Genomic DNA, 21,234 nt, shown 5'->3' on the forward strand with positions numbered 1-21,234 from the left:
AAATTAGTGGCGTCAAAACAAATTTGCATTAAAGTGATATTATCGCATTAACTTTGACAGCCCTAGTATGAACCTTAGGCTTTGCTATGATGCAACCCCTAATTTAAATTTTTATGGCCACGGATGTGGTTCAATTTTAAATGTTTTTAAGATACAATATGCAGAAAACCAATCGTTTTACAGCTAGTTTCATGTTGATCAGCTTTAAGTGCAAACTAGTACATGTAGGAGAGTTTAATTCTACATGCAATACTTGAGCTGCATTTAACAATACACATAATTAGTACGTAATAGTCTTATAGATAAGAGTCAATGTAGTGTTACATCCCTGTTGGCTTATTCTGTGGCAGTAATGCACATAGTATGTATGCACATAACAGCCTTATATTGCTACATTGTTCCGGCTCAGCACCTTGGAAGATGAATAAGCAGCCATCATCTGTTGATGCACATATGAGCCTATTAGATTGGAACTATATATGTGATTTTTTTATGTTATGTTGGTTCTCAGGTGTGACTCTGAGCACCCTGCTCGGTAGAAAGGGCAGTTTGGAGAAGATGAAGGACTACTGGGATGTCGGCTTCTACCTCGGAGCAAACATCCTCGCTGATGAGAGCCGGAAAGTCATCCTGGCCTCTGATAAACTCTACAGACTCAACGCCCCTGTCTGGTGAGGCACAAGCATCAGTTCTTGATTAGTAGTAATCAGGCAGATCGAAACCATCGTCATCAGGATGATTCATTTGGTTTGATTTCGTTCTTATTTCCATGTTCATTTGATGTAGATTTAATAAGTTTAGTGTTTCTTTCAGGTATGTGGCATCCATTATGGAGACGTACATCCTGTACCGTCAATTTGCCAAGCTACCTGAGGTGAAGTCTCTTAAACAGGACACAATGGACTTCTGGATGGAGCTGCTTTCGCAGACCTGTAAACCAACTACCTCCTCAGGCCGCTGCCCAGTAAGATGACACAGATGAACATGACACTAACCCTATAACAATAATCAGAAAAACATGAATCTTCTCTGGAAATTAGTATCTGTTAATTGTGGGACCCTGCTCTGTCCATTTCAATCTTAAGGTTAACATGTACTGCTGTAATACGGAGGGATCTGGTCAGGAAATAATAGAGAGAGCGAGACAATTTTGCCCTCCCATTCCACATAAATCATTTTTTTGCTTTTCAGGTGCTCATTCTGGAGCCCAGTAAAGTCCTCCAACCAGCTATTGTGTGTGTGAGCGAGGAGGACGAAAGTCGCACTGTCCAGTTGAAACACGTCACACCCTTAAAGGTATGTAGACCCTCTGCCTCCCCCACCCCCAGAGCTACCTTCTTATAAAATAGAAGTATTAATAGTATTCTTATTATGTAATACGTATTTCTGAGTACCTGCCATACATACAGAATGCAGAATGCAGAATAAATGGCATAATAAAAGAAAGAACCAACTTTTCTCAGACTGATTATGGTTCAGTGAATGTTTAATTGAGCGAGGGTGTGGGTGTGTTGTTTGTGTGAGGAAAAAAAATGACTTACTTCATACCTCAGGACTGTTTTCTTTCTCTCTCTAGCACATCCTTGCATGCAAATAAAAGCTGCTCTGTCATGTGTAACACACTGTGTATTAGTCAAACTGCCTCTATCCCGTGCTTTAACTTCGTCCTTCATTCCACAGAAAGGATTACACCAGTGGACTTTCCCAGCCTCTGCAATTCGGGGAGTGAGGTAAAATGGAGTACACAGCATGTGCTAACATCTCTCAAATATCTGCTCTGATCTCTGGGTGTGTTCAAGCCTGCAGCAGAGCCAGAGGACCCAAAATACAAAGGTTGTCCGGGAAACCTTGGCTGTCGTTCTGATTTTATTCCGTCAATATGTTTTCAGGTTTTGCTTCTTTGTTGTTTGTGATCTGTTTGTTGATTCCCTTGCTACTGATCAGTGTTTCTGTGTACTTTAGCCTTGTCCTGTTTGCCGATTTGCCACTTGAGCAATTTTCAGCAAAGACCCAAAACACTCAGCTTTATCACTTTATCAGATTGTATTGTGTTTGGAAAAAGACGACACCTTTTCTCTTTGGTGCACGGCCTTGCTCATCAGCATTTACTGAATTAATCAATTCCCCCTGTTTGTTTACTTAAAGCTGATACCCTTTGTAATGCAAATATTAGCCATTGGTTCCCTGGAACAGAGAAGGGGTTGGTAGATACAGCCTGTTTTGGATCGTTATGTTCAGCAGAATTCTGTATACCGTACAGTTACAGTTGTTTTTCCCTCTGAAGTGCTTCAAAGATTGATGAGCGGAGCTGCTTCCTGTATGTCCACTACAACTCAGATGACTTCCAGCTCTGCTTCCCCTCTGAGCCTCACTGTAAAGGGTGAGTGACTAATACATTGGCAAAGATACAGCGGGGCAGTTGGAATGACATGCACATTGACCAACTGACTGGCTAGATAGAGACAAAAACCCTGTTTCCACCATAGAAACTTTCCCCAGGAACTAAGAAACTAAAGGAACTGAGGAACTCATTGCGTTTTTACTGCAGGGAGCAGGGTCTAGATTAATTTCTGGGGACATTTTACGGGGCCTTTTAACCCCCAAAAAAGGCCTTGGTCAGAGGGTAGTACTTTCTGAAAGTACCGCAAACTTTCGTTGGTGGAGTTTGCAGGGATGACCGTTGCTGACTGGTCAAACCCACACACACCGCAGTGCTGCTTCAACTGCGCTGCTTCATTCAGAAAACAAGGAAGTAGTCTAGTATCGATTTAGGAGTATTTTAGGACGAGGGAAGAGCATTTCTCTTTGTTTGAAATGTTAATAAGTAAATTTCTGCTGTCGGCTACCTGAGTTATTTAAAAAAAAAAGACAGAAAGAAAAAGAGTGAGAGATCTTTTTTTACAGCATGTTTAATACATGAAATGGGCAGGCCCTCTGAACTGAATGCTGCAGAGTGTTTACTGCTGCGATCACCAGCAGCCCTCGCCCCATGTCATGTTGCTTTTTCATACGTCAGCGGACTAATTTGCGTAATCTTCGCAGGTCTTTAGACCGTGCTGGAAACGCAGACAACAGTGGTGCTGAAGGAACCGTTTAGATCCTTGAAAAGTAGTTCCAGGGACTAAAAAGTCCTTGAAACTTTTGGTGGAAACCCAGCTAAACAGAGCATCATTACAGGGTGCAGGAAGATATCAGATGTTAGGCAAGTAGGCAAACTAGCTTTTCAGACTGTCTAGTCGGTGGCATGAAGAAATGAGTGTCATGTTATCACATTGTATGAGTCATATTTCCTGTATTGCCCTCTGTGAAATTGCCCTAGGACATATTTTTTTCACTCTGACTTAAATAGTCAGTTGACCCAAATCACAATAAATGACATTTCCTTCTAACCTCTTGTGCCCCAAAAATAAGGTCTGTGTTTAACACAAGCTGAAGAGAGTTTAACGTTTCATTCTACAACATAAAATACATCAATAGATATGCCACTTGTGAGTTTTGAAGCCTTTACGTGTCTTAAAAAAGTCGATTGCTAACAAGTGGCTAAATGAGAATACTAAACGTCATCACGCCGACTCGTCCTCCTTTACAGCCTCGTTGTGTTTACTAGCTCTCACGCGACCGTTTTGTAGTTTGTTTATAGCTTAACGTTAGCTTTTTACTTCTGGTGATACCATGCCCCATTAAGCCCATATTCTCATCTACATTAATGTCTCCTCACACTGTTCTCTCACTAGTTTCTGCGAGCTGGTAAACTCTCTGCTTCAGCAGGCCGAACACCCTACCCAGGACCTGAACCATCTAGCTGAGGGAATACTAGAGGTCAGTCACAATCCTCCATTCCTCTGACGCAGTGCTCTATTTTAGGTCTCACTTGCCTCAACAAGTGGAAAACAACTGCGGTTGCTGGGTGGAAATAATAATTTTCAACAAGAAAAACATTCCCTTAACATAGTGTCATGTTTTCCATGTAATTTGGCATTCTGTGTAGTATCTCTTTATATAAAGAAATATTCATTTTTAATTTTGTTTTTGTTCTCACAATCCTACACGTTGTTGACTGAGAAGTCTCTGAATGAAACATCTGTTCTCTTCATGTTCCTCTCTTCTGCTTGTGAAATTCCTCACAATTCCTCTGACGCTCATAAGTTCTGATTCATGCTGTCTTCATTTCTCTCCACAGTACATCTATGAGACCAATGAGAATCGCGACAAGGTGATTCTGGGTAAAGGGACGTATGGCGTGGTGTATGCTGGGAGGGACCTGAGCAACCAAGTACGCATCGCCATCAAGGAAATTCCCGAGAAGGACAGAACGTATGAGAAACCAACACCCACTGTTTTTCCTTCAGAGTCATCCCTTTCTGGGAAACACTAGGCTGCACTGTTTCTCACAAGAATAGCTTCTCTCATGATAACCTTAATGGGAAATAATTTGGCAGAGATACTACTTACTGGCATGCTCTGGATCCCCAGTGCTCTTTAGGAATCTTGAGTGAGATTGATGAGTGGTTAGACTTTTCATTCTTTGTTTGTTACTCTATAATCTGCACAAAGAGCTTCAGCCTGCACGGCAGTGTCATGTGGAAATAATGGACTCCATCAAAGGAAATGTGATGTATAAATCACTTTTTAAGCATTTGTTGTGTCCAAGACACTGCACAGTATTTATGCTTGTATTTGGGATGATCCAGATCCAACAAAATAGGGAAGATCCTGTTAACTGAAGTGTCAAAGAGAGAGAGAGAAAAAACACTTTAGTGTGGTGCAATAACAGCTGTCATGAGACATAACGTGTAAAGCTTTAAACTCCCCATGACCATTTATTTACTTAAAATGCAAACCTGATCATTGTTCGACCCCGCTACATTGTTTTATACCAGCCAATCACTAATGGAGGTTTTGTGAAAAACATTATTTGACTTTTAGTTGTCTCACATACTTTTTCATGTTCTTTCTGACCAATAATAAACTGGTTTATTTGGAATTCTGAGGTTTGGAGACACCCAGTTTGGCATATTTAGTGTTTTATCCTGCAATTACAGTGTGTAGATTTTGTTTGTACAGTATATACAGTATATATACACTGGTGGACATGAAAAATTGCCCTTTAGGGTGCCCTTCCAGTGGAGAAAATGTGATAAAGTGCCCTCTAGGGTGCCCTTCCAGTGGAGAAAACATGATAAATTGTCCTCTAAGATGCCCTTCCAGTAGAGAAAAGGAGATGCAGTGCACTAATGGGTGCCTTAAATGGAGAAAACGTGATGCAGTGACATATAGGTTGACCAGCCTACATGCTTGAAAACTTTCTGCGTGCTGGTGCCCCTATTATTTCTTTAGTCCGCCACACTGAGTGTCTGTGTTTCTTTCTCCATCCAACATGATTTCTGCATGTTTTAAAACAATTAACTATCATATGGGATGTTGCGTTGTTGACATTGTGTAGTTAGGAAAACCTCACTGTCACACTTTTGTATTCCTCTGTCTCTCTCAGGTACTCCCAGCCCCTCCATGAGGAGATAGGTCTGCACAAGAGGCTAAAACACAGAAATATTGTCCAGTACCTGGGCTCCGTCAGTCAGGATGGATTCATCAAGATCTTCATGGAGGAAGTACCTGGAGGTATGAATCTTAAAACTCAAACTTCAAATACTTTTAGCTTCAAAGAGCAGTAGAGGGCAACTGTCCATTAGTTGGCGGACATATTGTGACTTCAAATGAAACTCGTGAGCTTGTGTTTACAACACTGGAAGTCGTGTACACAAGATGATGAGGGTGTTGGGAATATCAACATTTTCCTCAGACATATTATAAAATTATGAAGAAAAACAATCTACGGCTAGTTAGGATATATTCACTTATTATGCACCAAAAAATTAACTTCCATGGCCCCCGCCATTTCTGAAAACGTCAACAAACACGTCCCAACTCGTGAACTCGGAGCTTTCAGAAAACTTTCCACTTAGGAGGTTGTGAATACCACAGAGAGGGTCGCGTTCATATGGACTCTTTTCTCGTGAACTGGCTATAAAATACATAAAATAAGTTATTAAACATTGTTTAACTTTTCAAAATAATATGCTGTATAAGACTTAAAAACATTTCGTTCAAAAACAGGAACGTGTCTAGAATTGTCTGAGGGTGTGCAAATTAGATTAAATCTTGTAGACCAACTTTACACAGTCTGATAGTTTCAATTCTGTTTTATTTTTATGCAGTCATATCTGCTTATGCAATTACTGACGCCTTTTCACTTTTATTTTACGCCCGTACTTCAGTGTTGCACCCTGTTTTCCTGTAATCTACAAACTAACAGTTATACATTGGCAAATTAGTATTAGGTCACAATAAAAAAATGTTCTTTGGAACTTTCACTGCAATAAAAACAAACTTCAGAAGAAGTCATGCCTGACCTCCTTGGGAGTGCCGACACGAGGAAGCCTTGCCTCTGGCGGCTTTTCAAGTCAGCATTTCCTTAGTTGTTGTTTGGCATTGTTACAGGATGATGCCTTTACTAAGCATCAAGGAAGTGACCGTCTGTCTTGTGCTCAGATTTGACAGTGGATGTGTGATTGTGTAACATATACTGGAAGTTAGTTTCAAGAAACTGGGTGGTTGCAACATCCTGTTCATTGAAAAAAAATCTCTTGAGACAATGGCGATTAGAAAAACATCTGAAGATATGGGAACAATTCCAATCCATAGCTTGGTTTGATATTGACACAGGTAGCTGAGAAATTACTTAGTTTCAACAAAAAAACAGAGAATTGCATTTTACAGTTTGACTAAAACAGTAGAAATTGTGTTTTGTTGTCATCTCTGTCTTCATGAATATGTGAGAAATTACATTTGCACAGCAGGATTCTGTTCTTAAAGGAGCAGTGTGTAGCATTTCGGGGGATCTATTGGCAGAAATGTAATATAAGACAAACCAAACACTGGCTCTAGATAGCCACCGTAGTTTTCCTACACGCTTGATACACTGGAGAAGTTTCAGTGGGTTGCAATCTGCAACCTCAGCGCTAGATGGCGCCAAATCCTGCAAACCGCACCTTTTTTTAAAAATGAGAATTTGAAATGAAAAATACAATTTTATAATTTGACATTTACTGCATATAGGAAGTTTGTCATCTCTCCTGCGCTCCAAATGGGGTCCCCTGAAAGACAACGAGGCCACCATCATCTTCTACACCAAGCAGATCCTCGAGGGGCTCAAGTACCTTCATGACAACCAGATAGTCCACAGAGACATTAAGGTGAGCGGAGCGAACTGGGACTCTGGGGGACAAATGGCAAATAATTATTCTACTTTCATCCTAGCTTTATGGTATACGTTTGTAGTGTTTGTGAAACATCTTAATGTGGGTAATCTGTCTTTGCTGCAGGGTGACAACGTATTGATCAACACTTACAGTGGAGTGTTAAAGATCTCGGACTTCGGAACCTCCAAACGATTAGCAGGGATCAACCCCTGTACTGAGACGTTTGCTGGTAAGATACTGTTTATTTATGACATTTATGACTGTCTTGTTTCACACGTTGATACATTTACAGACCACATTATAAGAATATACTGTTTTGTTTTGTTTTATCTGTGAACCGATTGTAGTAGTTGCATTTTAATCACTTTTATGATTATTTTTCCAATAGGGACTCTCCAGTACATGGCCCCAGAGATTATAGACCAAGGGCCTCGGGGTTATGGGAAGCCGGCTGATATCTGGTCCCTCGGGTGCACTATTATAGAAATGGCAACAGGCAAAACACCCTTCCATGAGCTGGGAAGTCCTCAGGCAGCCATGTTCAAGGTAAATAAGGGAAAGCTGTATTTTAGGTCGATGGATGTTGATACATGCAAATTGTGGTGTTTTCATAAAAAGAAAGTTCTACATTTTAGTGAGTAAAAATCATAAAAGTCACTCTTTATGGGTTTGGACTGAAATAGCTTAATAACTATTTAATGGTAAAAATGACAGAGGGTAGCACATCCCAGATTTCAAGATCAAGGAGGATAAAATACTAACATTACACTTGTTTAATTGGCTTACATCACAATAGACATTAACACACAGTTAACACACAGCTAGGAGTTGGATCCAATTATTTGGGAACCAATCACTTCTCTTATCACATGGCTCTAGATACAGGGACCAATCACAGGCATAGCCTATAGTTAAATCTGATCGAACCCCCATTAGGTACAATGTGTTGAGCTCCACAAAACACTGTTCCTGGCCATTATTGGTTTACTATTAAGACCGTACACTAGATGGCAATAGGGGGACACTTGAATAAACCTCATTCATTTTTAGTTACAGGCTAGTCTTACGGATGATCCAGTATCACAAAGTGGTCAGTGGTCACCTCCGTAGTCTGTAGGTTGCAGAAGACTACAAATAGTTCTAATCTAAAAAGCATTTTAAGCTGAAATCATCATTCAGTCCATTTGGTGTCATAGTGTTCAGTGTGTATATCCAAAACATTTCCCTCTGGGCCAGTTTCTTTAACATATCACCTCCTCCAGTGGGCATCATGACTCTTTCAATCCCACAGAATTTTAATGAAGAGGGTGAACCGTGGTTTGCTTCAGCATAATGTTTTGCAATTGCATAATCCATATTGCCTGTGGGGATTGCAGTTTTGTGCTCAGATTTTTGTTGTTTAAGGGGTCGTTTGGTTTGTCCTAGACCGCAGGGACATAGATTGACTTGGATGTTAACGTCAGTGCTGTTTACAAGTCAGATGTTACCATATAACATGAACACAACATCAGTACAGCCTCACAGAGCCACTGGCATGGCTGTATCTTGTTGAACACCTTCTGGCTTTTCTCTTTTTTAAAACACACAATCTCAAAGTAAAGTTGTTTTAAATTAACATAAACATTTTCCTTTAAACAATCCCATCAAGGTGGGGATGTTTAAGATCCACCCCAAGGTTCCAGAGTGCATGTCGGACACGGCAAAGGTCTTCATCATGAACTGTTTCGTGCCGGACCCCGACGACAGAGCCACAGCCACAGACCTGCTGAAGGACACCTTCCTCAGGTCGTCCCCCAGGAAGAAGATCAGGGTTCCGCAGGAATCAGAAACCAAAGACTACCTTTCTTCTGGTGAGGCTTCAGTACACTTCAAATTCACACACTGCTCTCCTTTCTCACACATATGTTGTCAGTTTTTCATCAGCGAGTCTTTGTAAATAGCGTTCTGTTTCCATCACAACATCCTCTATGATTTAGTTGCATCACATTTCTCTTGTATTCTTTCTTCTTCTGCTGTCACATTTCTTTTGTTGTTATTGCACCTGTCATGACACTCGTGTGGTAAGCGTTGTTATGAAACCGGGTAAATGTCAGAGGTTTTGAACACTCACTCTTATCTAACCACAATCTTGCCGGGTTTTGCAGCTGACTACCAACGCAGCTTGTCTGTGCCCATCTCCATCCTTGTGGAGGACACTGATTCGTTCGAGGGTTCGATCGACCTGTCCTGTTCCCTGGACCTCAGGAGGCACCAGAAAACCATCATAGAGGATGAAATCTCAGACAGCCCACCGAACACCGGAAGCTTCCTGCCGTGAGTTAGATTATTGCTCAACAGAGAATAAAAACCTTTTAATTTCTGCTTCAGTAATGGTTCTACAGGATCTTACATCAGTGGCAAACCACACTGAGGTTTCAGTCAGATAGTCTTTTGAGGTTACATCCTGTTTTGGCATAAAACGGGTATCATGCTACTGTACCAAATGCCACAGTCTACAGACAACCATGTTTTACTTACACAATGAATTATAGGTATCCAAATCCTTACATCTTTTTCGTTGGGAAATGTATCTCAGAGGGAGATCCAACAACAGCTGTCAGTGTGTCAGTGTGTCAGTGTGCTGACTTGTAAAACTGCATGTGATTATCATAAAGTGGGCATGTCTGTAAAGGGGAGACTCGTGGGTACCCATAGAACCCATTTTCATTCACATATCTTGAGGTCAGAGGTCAAGGAACCCCTTTGAAAATGGCCATGCCAGTTTTTCTTCGCCAAAATGTAGTGTTTGGAGCGTTATTAACCTCCTTTGCGTCAAGCTAGTATGACAAAGTTGGTACCAATGGATTCCTTCGGTTTTTTAGTTTCATGTGATGCCAGTATCTTCACTCTCAGCTTTAAAACTAAACCTGCAAGTTGCGTTAATGCGTTAAAGAAATTAGTGGTGTTAAAACAAATTTGCATTAACGCATTATCACGTTAACTTTGACAGACCTAATATAAATATTTTATAAATATATATATATATATATATATATATATATATATATAAAGCACCAATGACCAACAATAAAATAACAATACATTTAAAATGTCTATATACAAGTCAAGCGGTCTTTAAGTGTAAACCATACAAATAGTGTAAAGAAATAAATACCGAACGGATATACATGGGGGTTATGACTGATTAAGTGTTCATCACAGTGACGGCCTGAGAGAGGAAACTGTTCTTGTGTCTGGTTGTTTTAGCGTTCAGTGCTCTGTAACGCCTCTCAGAGGGGAGATGGAATGACTTTCTCTACATTACTTGTTTTTTATCTTTGTCTGTTGATCTGGTGTGATTGATCTCTTTATTGCCCCCTACTGTCCAGAATACCAGAGGACTCTGCATCAGGCATGAGCAGTCCAGCCTTAACAGATGAGAGCGTTGGTCTTTTTATGCTGAGAAAGGACAGTGAAAGGAGAGCCACACTGCATCGAGTCCTCACCGACTACATCCACCTCGTCGTCTCTAACATACAGGAGTCTGTGCCTCAGGTGGGTGAAGAAAAGTCACAACACAGGTCAAAACATTGTGAAATATAGTAACTGCATGGCTTCCTACATAACATATACACTGTGTAGAATTGTCTCTCAAACATAAAGCATCTAACTAAAGCTAATTTGCAGCCTCTGTCTCTGGTTACGCTTTTAAATTCAGGTATAAACAATTAAATAAACAATTTCCAGACAGATTCAGAAGACAAATAGCAGAATAATTCTTGAGTTAAACAGGTTCACCAATAAGTATTGACTATTGACTATTGTTTTTACATTCCACATATGCTGTTTATCAGTATCAGCAAAGCCCTAACTAATAGGCAAAGACATTGTGTCTACATAATAAGCCCTGAATGTCTGGATCTCCTCCTAGTTAGATATTTCACAAATTGTCCAGACATGTTGTTGCGCTGTTGGCATTGCCAAAACCCAAAAATATGAACCTCCGTGTGATCCAAAAGCGGCATGGCATGACTGTCTGCAGTGAGTGCAAAGTTAATATTAAAGTTGGCTTGCAAGTTAATAATCTAGAGCCTAAGGGCTTTTCCATTTAATTTTACACTGGGTTTGGCATTTGTTTACCCACTTAAAAGCTTTTATGTTTTATGCATGGAGGCATTTCCCCCAGAACAAGTACAGCCAAAAAAATGTAACCTTTGGCGGTTTCTCCCCAATTTATTTCATGTCAAACAGTAGCCTAGAATTATAGATTTTTTCTTTGTGTGATGCAAGATTTTACAAAAATGTAGGAGATAATAGGTAAGTCTTTACAGGACCCATATTGTAAAAAGTGAGATTTTCATGTTTTTTGTTATAAAGCAGGTTTAAGTAAAAAAGTATAGTGTATATAAAAAAAAAACTACTGTCAGTTGTGCCAACAACACATCATTAAACTTAAAAATTTAAAATAAAACATTATTAAAAATGTAAAAAAAAATGAAAAATTTAAAAAATTTAAAAAAGGAAAATCTAAAAAAATAAAAATAAATAAAAAATAGAAAATTTAAAAAAAGGAAAATAGAAAAAAAAAGTAGAAAAAATTTTTTAAATAAAAAATAACTTCAACTGGAATTTAAAAACGTGTTTTACTGCTCTCTGGCACAAAAGACAGGAACTGCAGTTATTTCATGATGGTTACGGCTGTCAGTTGTGCCAACAACACATCATTAAACTTAAAAATTCAAAATAAAACATTATTAAAAATGTGAAAATTTAAAATTTAAAAAAAATTAAAATGGAAAACAGAAAAATAAATAAATAAATAAATTGAAAATTGAAAAAAAATAAATAATTGAAAATAGAAAAAAATAAATAAATGAAATAAAAAATAACTTCAAGTTGAATTTAAAAACGCGTTTTGCTGTTCTCTGGCTCAAAAGACAGGAACTGCAGTTATTTCATGATGGTTACGGCTGTCAGTTGTGCCAACAGCACAACATTAAACTTAAAAATTCAAAATAAAACATTAAAAATGTTAAAATAAAAAAAATAATAAATAAAAATAAATAAAAAATAAAAATATAGAAAAAATGGAAAATAGAAAAAAAAAAAAAGGAAATAAAATAAAAATGGAAAACAGAAAAAAAAAAAAAATTAAATAAAAAATAACTTCAACTGGAATTTAAAAACGCGTTTTGCTGCTCTCTGGCTCAAAAAACAGGAACTGCAGTTATTTCATGATGGTTACGGCTGTCAGTTGTGCCAACAGCACAACATTAAACTTAAAAATAAAACATTATTTAAAATGTTAAAATGTTAAAAAGACTCTTTTGCAGGACATAAGTTATTAAGGGGCATGTAGAAGTACTGTATCCACATGTATCCACTCTTTTTTTCTCTCTTAAAAGCATGGTGAGGGATCATCGATAACTGCAGACCACATCACTGAGCTCATTAGCTGCCTGCGAGACAACATCCGCTCCCCGGACAGGAAGCAGCTGACCAGCAGCCTGCAGCAACTCCGAGCCACACTGCTCACTGCCGCAGTATCACTCAACAGCCTGCAGGCAGTGCTGTTCAGCTTCCAAGATGCAGTAAGTGACTTCAGAGTCTACACACAGACTCTCCTGGTGATTACACTCAGATATAAACCAGTAAATGTGACGTTGTTCCAATGACTTGCCGGGGATGAAACCATATGTCGACCATCTTACCTGGGTCCAGTTTTAAACTTGTGGTAATTGGAAACTATGGTGAAAATGTTGTCCTTATAATCCTTGTATTTGTCTACCAATACACCAATACTGTTTTTTATTCCAAGTACTGAGTGTAAGACAGCTGTGTCTGTCTAAAATGAACCAAATAACAAAGATTTTGGTCAAATTTTGATTACTATAGCTAATCATGCTTTCAATCATGAAGATAATGTCATAATTGGGCATTTATATTGCAGCCAATAATTTTATTTTTTTCAATTCTGCCTGAACTTAATATGTAAGAACTGTCTTTGGTATTCTGAATGGCTAATATACTACATTAAGCAATATCTTTTATCCTAAATAGATAGAGTCTTATGGCCTATTACAGGCTATATTAAAGGCAGGCTGTTACAATTAGTCACTTCCTGTTTTGTTGTTTTTCCCGGTGAACCGGAATGAGGTTTGTTTTGATGCTGAGAGGAGAGGTTGAAGAGCCTTGCTAACTGTAAATGAGGAGTTGTTTTAATTGATAGTTTTGTTAAATGGTTAATACCATAGATACAGACATAGATTATTTTTATTTGCTTTTAAGAAAGGAAATTGTGTAAAGACTGGAGGTAAGCTGACAACAAGTGATGTTTTATATCTATGTTTACGCTGCTGTCAGCTACAGGCTTAGTGAGATTTCAATCATGCTAAACTATCTACTGCGTGTGCAGGTGAAGAAGGTGTTGAGGCAACAGCAAGTGAAACCTCACTGGATGTTTGCTCTGGACAATCTGCTGAGACAGGCAGTACAAGACGCCATCACTGTGCTCCTACCAGGTAGAGTGTCATTTTATACTGTATACATTCAGTAGTTTGGGATTCCTGTTGTTTATTTATTATCTATGCTTCTTCCATTCTACCCCACCACCCTCCTCTCAGAGCTGAAGCTCCAGCTCCAGTCCTCATTTGAGACAGAGGACAGCACTGCTGAGGAGCAGTTTGCTGACCCAGACACCCCTGTAGTTTTCGTCCCTGACCATCCGTTTGCGACAGCGGACGGGCAGCAGACAGCATCCATAAATGGGATCCCGCCTACAGCGAGCCCAGACTCCCCTACAGAGCTCATCCTCAAAAGCAACTGTCCCCTCAGTGAGAATCTGAGAGACCTACGACTAGAGACCAGCAGGTAGCATTTAGTTGTTTTCTGTATCGTGAAGCTTTCATGTTCAGGATGAGTGCTACATTTTAGAGAACAGCCGTTTGCATTATTGTCATGTCTGTGAAGTGTTTATTGTCCAAGGATACATAAACTGACATAATTCAACCACCTCCAACACTGGCATCTCTGTTAGGCACTACACAGTGATTAATACGATTTTTGAGTTGCCCGCTTTCTGCTGAGTAATGATGGATGTTTGTGTTTCAGACTGCTGAGTCAGCTAAATGATAAGGAGAGAGAGTATCAGCAGCTACTGAGGAACTCTGTCCAGAGGAAACAGGAGCAGATAGATGCACTGAGGAAAGCAACAGTCACTGAAGGTAACCTCACAGTTTTTTCCATCCATGTAGATGGCACAAGTTTGATTTTGAGTTTGATTGTGTAACAAATTTGCAGGTTTAACTTCACATAAGATTCGTGTGTCATTATGTCTGTTGAGAGAGTTACGGGTCAAGGAGAGGAGGTAGTGCAACTACATTGTAGGAAAAATCCACAGTCCTCCTCGTTCTGACCAAAAACGCATTCTTAAGTTTAGCCAAATCTAATATGAGGCTGGAGCAGCCTGAGGTAGCCAAAACAAGTCGGCATCTTTGATTTGATAGTCACATGTAATAATACAAGCGTCGCTGTCGCGTGTGGTAATAGACCGTAATTACCAGCCGTGACAGCGATACTGGTATTGTTTCCACCTTGTGAGTCTGTGTGTGAGTCATCATGGCAAAATGTGGTCCTGGAGACACCTACTGTAGTGGGAACCACCACTACCCCCCCACACACACACACTTTACACTTCTGGCCTGATTTGGCGTTGCAGCTGATGTGATCCCATCACAAGATGGTCTTTAGTTGCCAGTGTTTTGTCCTGGAAATGTATAAATAGGATGTATCCCTCCACTGTGGTTCAGCAAGGATATAAAACATCTATATATCTATGAAGGGAACACTGCCCAGGGAAACACTGATAGGGAATTTTATACTAAAAAGACTGCAATTGGGAATATGTCCACTCAATATCTCATATCTTGAATCAGAATCAGTTTTATTGGCCAAGTATGTGTACATACCCACACAGTTCCAAGAACAATTTCCCAGAAGATAGATAGAATAGACATAAAGCTTAAAAGACGAACAAACTAGAGACCATCTTGCGATGGGATCACACCAGTCGCAACGCCTAATCGGGTCAGAGGCCCCACTTTCTATACCCCCTACTTACGGTTGCGACGCTATAGCGGTGACATCTGTCCAGACAGTCCTATAAACACCAGACAAAATATTCAAAACCTCTTCTGTGGTAGTTCCCGCTACAGTAGGTGTCTCCAGGACCACATTTTACCATGATGACACACACAAAGACTCACAAGGTGAAAACAATACCAGCGTCGCTGTCACTGCTGATAAATAGCTGAACAAAGATAGGTAAACATAAGCCTTTAACTATTGTTCAAATCTGTGAAATAGATGAGTATATAAATATATATAAAAAGCAATGAACAACAAAATACAATGTCTATATACAAGTCAAGTGTTTCTGTAAAAGTGAAAAGAGTGCTGGAATAAATATTGAATGTGTAATGTAATAGCTAATCCAGGTGAAGTCTGTTTATGATTCTCCCGTTTTGTAATATCTGGTAAAGAAAATATACCAAATTAAAATGGAGGATATTCAATACAAGTTGATAGATAGTATTGCAACTTCATGCATCGAAAGTAGAATCACGTGCGGAGTGAGCCATCATCTAAGAGTTGGTAAAAGCTCAGCCGATAGTCCGATGATTAACCGCACAAGCTGCAGCATGACTAGTATTGCATCAAGGGACCAAGCCCTTTTTTGGATTATCAATACACTCAGTGATTCTCATCAACGTTTCCTAACACTTGAAACCAGTCAATCCCCACCACGCCTCAGCTTCAGGCTTTGGATTTCTGCCTGACTGGTTCTTGTCACAGGCGTAGATCCTCAGCTAATGTGCTCCAACTTGACTTTTCAGTTTGGATAATGATTATTCAGTTTGCCTGCAGAAACACGATAAGTGCTTTTGTTGTGTGTAACGTTAACACCACGAGATACAGTATGCGCGCAATTTGCACGAGCCAGTCTGAATGCTTGTAATCGCTGTTGTATTATAGATGGTGAAGTGGCTACACAGAAAGACTCTAATCCAGAAGTGAAGGCTTTGGTGCACTGGCTCAAGTCTGTCCCTGTAGATCAAGACACTATCAACAAGGTAAACTCTGCCTTTTTCTTTGTTTTGCTACTCCTGCCGCAGGCTTTTTTGGTATTACTCATCTATCCGCCGTTAATCCAAACCTGTGTGATCCTGTTTTCTAGTTGCTCTCTCATGAGTTCACCTTGGACTGCCTCTTCTACATGGCCTCTAGGGATGACTTGATGTACTCTGGAATAAGGTGAGCTGCCTCCACACATCACCCTCACACCATCTGTCCATGCAGAAACATGAGAGGGGAGATCGCCCTCAGAGGAAAAGACCTTAGAAAAGACATCGTTAGTTTGAGTTTCATCAAAAAAAGCCCCGGTGGTGTTTGAGATGGCTTGTTGTAAAACTGTATTTCAATCTGTCCCAAAATTGCTGTTTCAGAGGGGGCATGCTATGTAGAGTCTGGGCAGCCATCACAGCTCGCAGGAAGACCCAGCTCAGCACACACAACGAGGACAGCGAGGACACTCTTCTTTAATGGCTGCTGATGTTGTGCATCGAAGGACAGATTTATTGACAGGCTGGTCCTGTGTCGTCTGGAGGAAGAGAGCCAGTGCTGAACAGAACTGATGTAAAGCAGGATGGATTGTAGTTGGACTGTGAATGTATTTTTCTATAAAGTTACTGACCATTTCTTCCAGTTGTAGCGCATGGAAGGCAGAATGCAAAAAGAACATTTTTGTTACATTTTCTCAGGGCTTTGGCAAGTGGGATAACAGTTATGCCTTCATTAAAAAACTGCTTATAGAGTATTGATTTGTCTGCAAACAAACATGATATATATTAGGGCTGTCAAAGTTAACGCGATATTAACATGTTAACACAAATTCGTTTTAACGCCACTAATTTCTTTTGGAGGTTGTAGCGGGCGCAGTTTTAAAGCTAGAGTGAAGATGGCATCATATGAAACTACAAAAAAACTAAGGAATCTGTTGGTACCAACCATGTCGTACTAGCTTGTTGCAAAGGAGGCTAAATAAAGCTCCAAACCTGTGCTAAATTTTGGTGAGGAATAACTGGCATGGCCATTTTCAAAGGGGTCCCTTGACCTATGACCTCAAGATATGTGAATGAAAATGGGTTCTATGGGTACCCACGAGTCTTCCCTTTATAGATTTATCACTTTATCACTTTATGATAATCACATGCAGTTTGGGACAAGTCATAGTCAAGTAAGGACACTGACACACTGACAGCCGTTGTTGCCTGTTGGGCTTCAGTTTGCCATATTATGATTTGAGCACATTTTTTTTTATGCTAAATGCAGTACCTGTGAGGGTTTCTGGACACAATTTGTCATTTTTTGGTGTTAATTGATTTCCAATAATAATTATACACACACATTTGCATAAAGCAGCGTATTTGCCCACTCCCATGTTGATAAGAGTATTTAATAATTGACAAATCTCCCTTTAAGGTACATTTTGAACAGATAACAAATTTGCAATTAATTTGCGAGTAATCGCCATTAATCATGGACAATCATGCGATTAATCGCAATTAAATAGTTTTATTGACACAGCCCTAATATATGTATATATGGTGCCTTCTGATGAAGCTGTTTTAATGAAAAACTTAGCAGGACCTAGGTTATTAAGCACATATTGTATTTAAGATGGATGTCTCTGCATTCTTGGGAAAAACGCAGATCATTTGTACTGTACATGCTGTTACTACTCATTCAGATAATAAACAGGAACCTTAAATCTCTCAGACTGGTTTGTTATCTGCATGCAGCTGTTTGTCAGTCACAGAGAGCGAGTGACGTATCGGCTGGAAGAAGTGATGAAGTGGTGAACAGTCTTAAAATTCCACACGTGTTCCCTCATCTGTTTTCACGATGTTGACATCTCCTTAGAAACAGCGACATGGGCTTTGCTTGCTTGTCTGCATGTCTATGGCATGTGTGTGTTTTATTTATTATTTAGCCGTGCTTCTGTGTATGTCTGCTGTTTGAGTTGTAGAATCAAAATCATAAGTTACGTGTGTAGACTTTCGAAGTTGGGCTTGAATTTTATTAGGAATGGAAATCAAAAAGGGGGAGGGAAAGGTCAGATCATAACATTAGGGGATAGAGGAGTAGGCGAAAGCATTTCACACATATACAAAGACATTTGTGCACTGATTTGTGTTTTCCAGTGTGTCATTATTGCCTGAAGTAATCTCAGTGGTCCTGTATGAGATCAGAGGATGTTCATTATTTTGATAAACTCAACAGAGGCTTGTTAAATGACATATGCGTGTCAACTCTAGTGCTCTGTCAATAGGGATATGACTTCACTGAGAGACTGGGCTTGGCTCCTAATGACCACGGCACTCACTAAAGATATTAGTAATGTCTTATTCATTATTTTGTTTTGAACAATTGGCTGTAACTGTCACTTTAAAGGGTGCGTCCGTATTCCTTTTACATGGCCTTGCGTTACCTGGTGTGCCTATCTGAGTGATAATTTAAAATATTTTTTATTATATGTATGTTATACAGTATGTTCAACCTCCCTCGCCCTTGGTGCTGTCAAGCAAGCAATTAAAACCAGCCCGTATACAACAGCAACTCCTACTATAATTTAAAACTGACATTTCCATTCCCTGTCTTAATAGATTTATAACATTATTTATTCATTCAGCATCATGAGGTCCAAAAAAAACTCTTCGGCCAAACTACTGATCCGGCCTCTCACAGTGAAGATGACAACCTTTGATTTAGCCCTGCAATAATCCAGATCGCCGAACAAATCCGAAGCTACAGGGTCAATAAATCAAGCCAGGCATCTGTCTCCTCCGTCCTTGGATGGTGTCAGAAAGGAAATTAATACTCAGATTTTATCAACTAAATTCAATTTGGCATCATCCCGTGTCCTCACTCCACTCCCCTGCCTCGCTGTTTTTTATGTAATAAATTAATCTTGTGATAAATACTCAAAGTAATGTGCTCATTAAATTGTTTTCCCCAAAATATATACAAAGCTGTGCTCTCTACCCACGTGTCACTGACAGCTACATGCATGCAGGTTTCTGTCAAACCTAAAGCAAATAATGTTACTGATTATTTCCTCCTCTCTAATTAAAAACAGTTAACAAATCAGATCAACTGTAATACTGCTCGAGTGTACTATTGCACATGATGGTTAATTGGAGCTCACAGATGCACTTCTTGAACGTATCTCTAAAAATATCTTCAGCTACAAAATAAAGAAAAACTCTCTTCTTGACAGTTTTCGGTAGGGCTGTCACAATATCAGATTTTCACGGCATAATTATCATGGCCAAAAGAATTAATAACGATATTATCGCAATATCTATAGAAAAAAAAATCAGCAATCAGTCAAATTCATCCTTAACATTGATTATTGTACATTTAGTCTCTTTTTACCTCTCTTTATAATATCAGTTAATGATTAAGATATTATTTGTAAACCATAAAGAAATAGTTTGTAAAACATCTATAAATATTACACAGATATTTGTAACACTTTGTTAATGCTTAATAATTGATTTGTAAATCGTCTATAAACATTTTTTGGATGGCTATTATAAAATATTATTATATTATAAAGAACACTTATAAACATTATAATACATTGTTAAATGATTAATAAATCATTTGTAAAGAATCTATAAACATTATTTAGATAGATAGTTAATATTTCGTCAATGGTTAATAATTGGTTTCTGGTCCATCTATCTATGTAATGTTTATATTGATGTTATATGATGTTTTACAGAGGATTTCTTAAAGGTTTACAAATAATTTGGTAATCATTAACAAAGACTTCATATATTATATAAAATGTTATAATGTGTAAAACAATACACTGATAATAAATACAAATGAAATCAGAAAAATAATTGTTATCGTCTCTTATCAGCTATGATAGAATACATAATTTATAAGCTAATTATTTCATATTACACAAACTAATGATAAAATAACACAAATTATTGCATTGCTAATAATTAGTAAACATTAATTGTCATTTAATTGTTTGTCAATGGTAAAATAACTATTAACCAAGTTTAATTAACTATCAATTTACCATTTATAAATGATGGATTACCGTGTATTATTAACATGAAATCAATATTTCAATTTTTTGTCATGTTTAGCATGCTAATGTGCTACGTTAACTGTGAGTCACAGTGCCTTCCAGCCACAACGCAGGCAGCAGCTGTCACTTCAAACTCCTTTCCTATTACAGATAATTGAATGTAATGTATGTGAGTGCAACCCCCTGAGTCTCCCTTTATTCTAATACGCTTTCCAACACAACAGCATTATGATTGTCCGGCTAATAGGATGCAAACTGTTTGCTTTGATCAGACGTAATGGTGCACAGAGTCAGTGTCAACTGGTTCATGTAGGAAAATTGATCTGTTTACAATGGAGAGAGTACACAGTCAAGGTTACACTGCCTTCTCGTTGGAGGTTTTGTCCTCTTTTCAAGATCATGATACGTTTTTCATTTGTAGTCGCGTCCTCTAGTTATCCTAATGTGTCTGGGGGGTATTAGGAAATTGTGTTTGTATTGTCTTTAGTGGTTCTCTGTTCCTCCTTCTCTAGTCCACAGTAAATCCCTCTATCTCTCTGTCTGGGGGTGAGGCTAAGCCACTGATAGGCAAATAATGAGGACTGCTGTCGGGGGGATTTTGGCAGGGTCTTGGGGGGGATTGAGGACGCCACACTGGGAGGCCCAGAACCTCAGGGATTACTTAGCTCACCCTCTTCCTTGCCAGCTCCCATAGGACAGGTCACCCCGCTGTCCCGGACTCAACTTGTGCCAACGCGCACGGTGAAAGCTAAATTTGAGCGTTTCGTGCACGATTTGATTAAAAATGCAGCAGCGAGGTTGCAGCATGAATCAGACTCTTACTTC

The 21,234-nt window shown here is 39.1% G+C and overlaps 1 protein-coding gene across 4 annotated transcripts in view; it reads left to right on the plus strand.

The window, feature by feature from the left end:
* si:ch211-1i11.3 (mitogen-activated protein kinase kinase kinase 5) overlaps positions 1 to 17,262 on the plus strand; it is a 43,531-nt gene extending 26,269 nt beyond the window's left edge. For all 4 annotated transcript variants that reach the window (XM_037785622.1, XM_037785621.1, XM_037785624.1 and 1 more), the window contains 21 exons: positions 512 to 671; positions 814 to 964; positions 1,192 to 1,296; positions 1,681 to 1,730; positions 2,285 to 2,380; positions 3,735 to 3,819; positions 4,181 to 4,314; positions 5,492 to 5,619; positions 7,117 to 7,253; positions 7,383 to 7,488; positions 7,648 to 7,805; positions 8,908 to 9,109; positions 9,404 to 9,572; positions 10,628 to 10,793; positions 12,644 to 12,829; positions 13,654 to 13,759; positions 13,862 to 14,108; positions 14,349 to 14,461; positions 16,272 to 16,369; positions 16,474 to 16,550; positions 16,742 to 17,262. In XM_037785622.1, the coding sequence (XP_037641550.1) occupies positions 512 to 671; positions 814 to 964; positions 1,192 to 1,296; positions 1,681 to 1,730; positions 2,285 to 2,380; positions 3,735 to 3,819; positions 4,181 to 4,314; positions 5,492 to 5,619; positions 7,117 to 7,253; positions 7,383 to 7,488; positions 7,648 to 7,805; positions 8,908 to 9,109; positions 9,404 to 9,572; positions 10,628 to 10,793; positions 12,644 to 12,829; positions 13,654 to 13,759; positions 13,862 to 14,108; positions 14,349 to 14,461; positions 16,272 to 16,369; positions 16,474 to 16,550; positions 16,742 to 16,838 (2,771 nt within the window). In that variant the 3' untranslated portion in view covers positions 16,839 to 17,262. The remainder of the gene's footprint in view (positions 1 to 511; positions 672 to 813; positions 965 to 1,191; positions 1,297 to 1,680; positions 1,731 to 2,284; positions 2,381 to 3,734; positions 3,820 to 4,180; positions 4,315 to 5,491; positions 5,620 to 7,116; positions 7,254 to 7,382; positions 7,489 to 7,647; positions 7,806 to 8,907; positions 9,110 to 9,403; positions 9,573 to 10,627; positions 10,794 to 12,643; positions 12,830 to 13,653; positions 13,760 to 13,861; positions 14,109 to 14,348; positions 14,462 to 16,271; positions 16,370 to 16,473; positions 16,551 to 16,741) is intronic.
* Positions 17,263 to 21,234: the final 3,972 nt, after the last annotated feature.

This window comes from Sebastes umbrosus, chromosome 11 (genome assembly GCF_015220745.1).
Source record: "Sebastes umbrosus isolate fSebUmb1 chromosome 11, fSebUmb1.pri, whole genome shotgun sequence".
NCBI lineage: Eukaryota > Metazoa > Chordata > Actinopteri > Perciformes > Sebastidae > Sebastes > Sebastes umbrosus.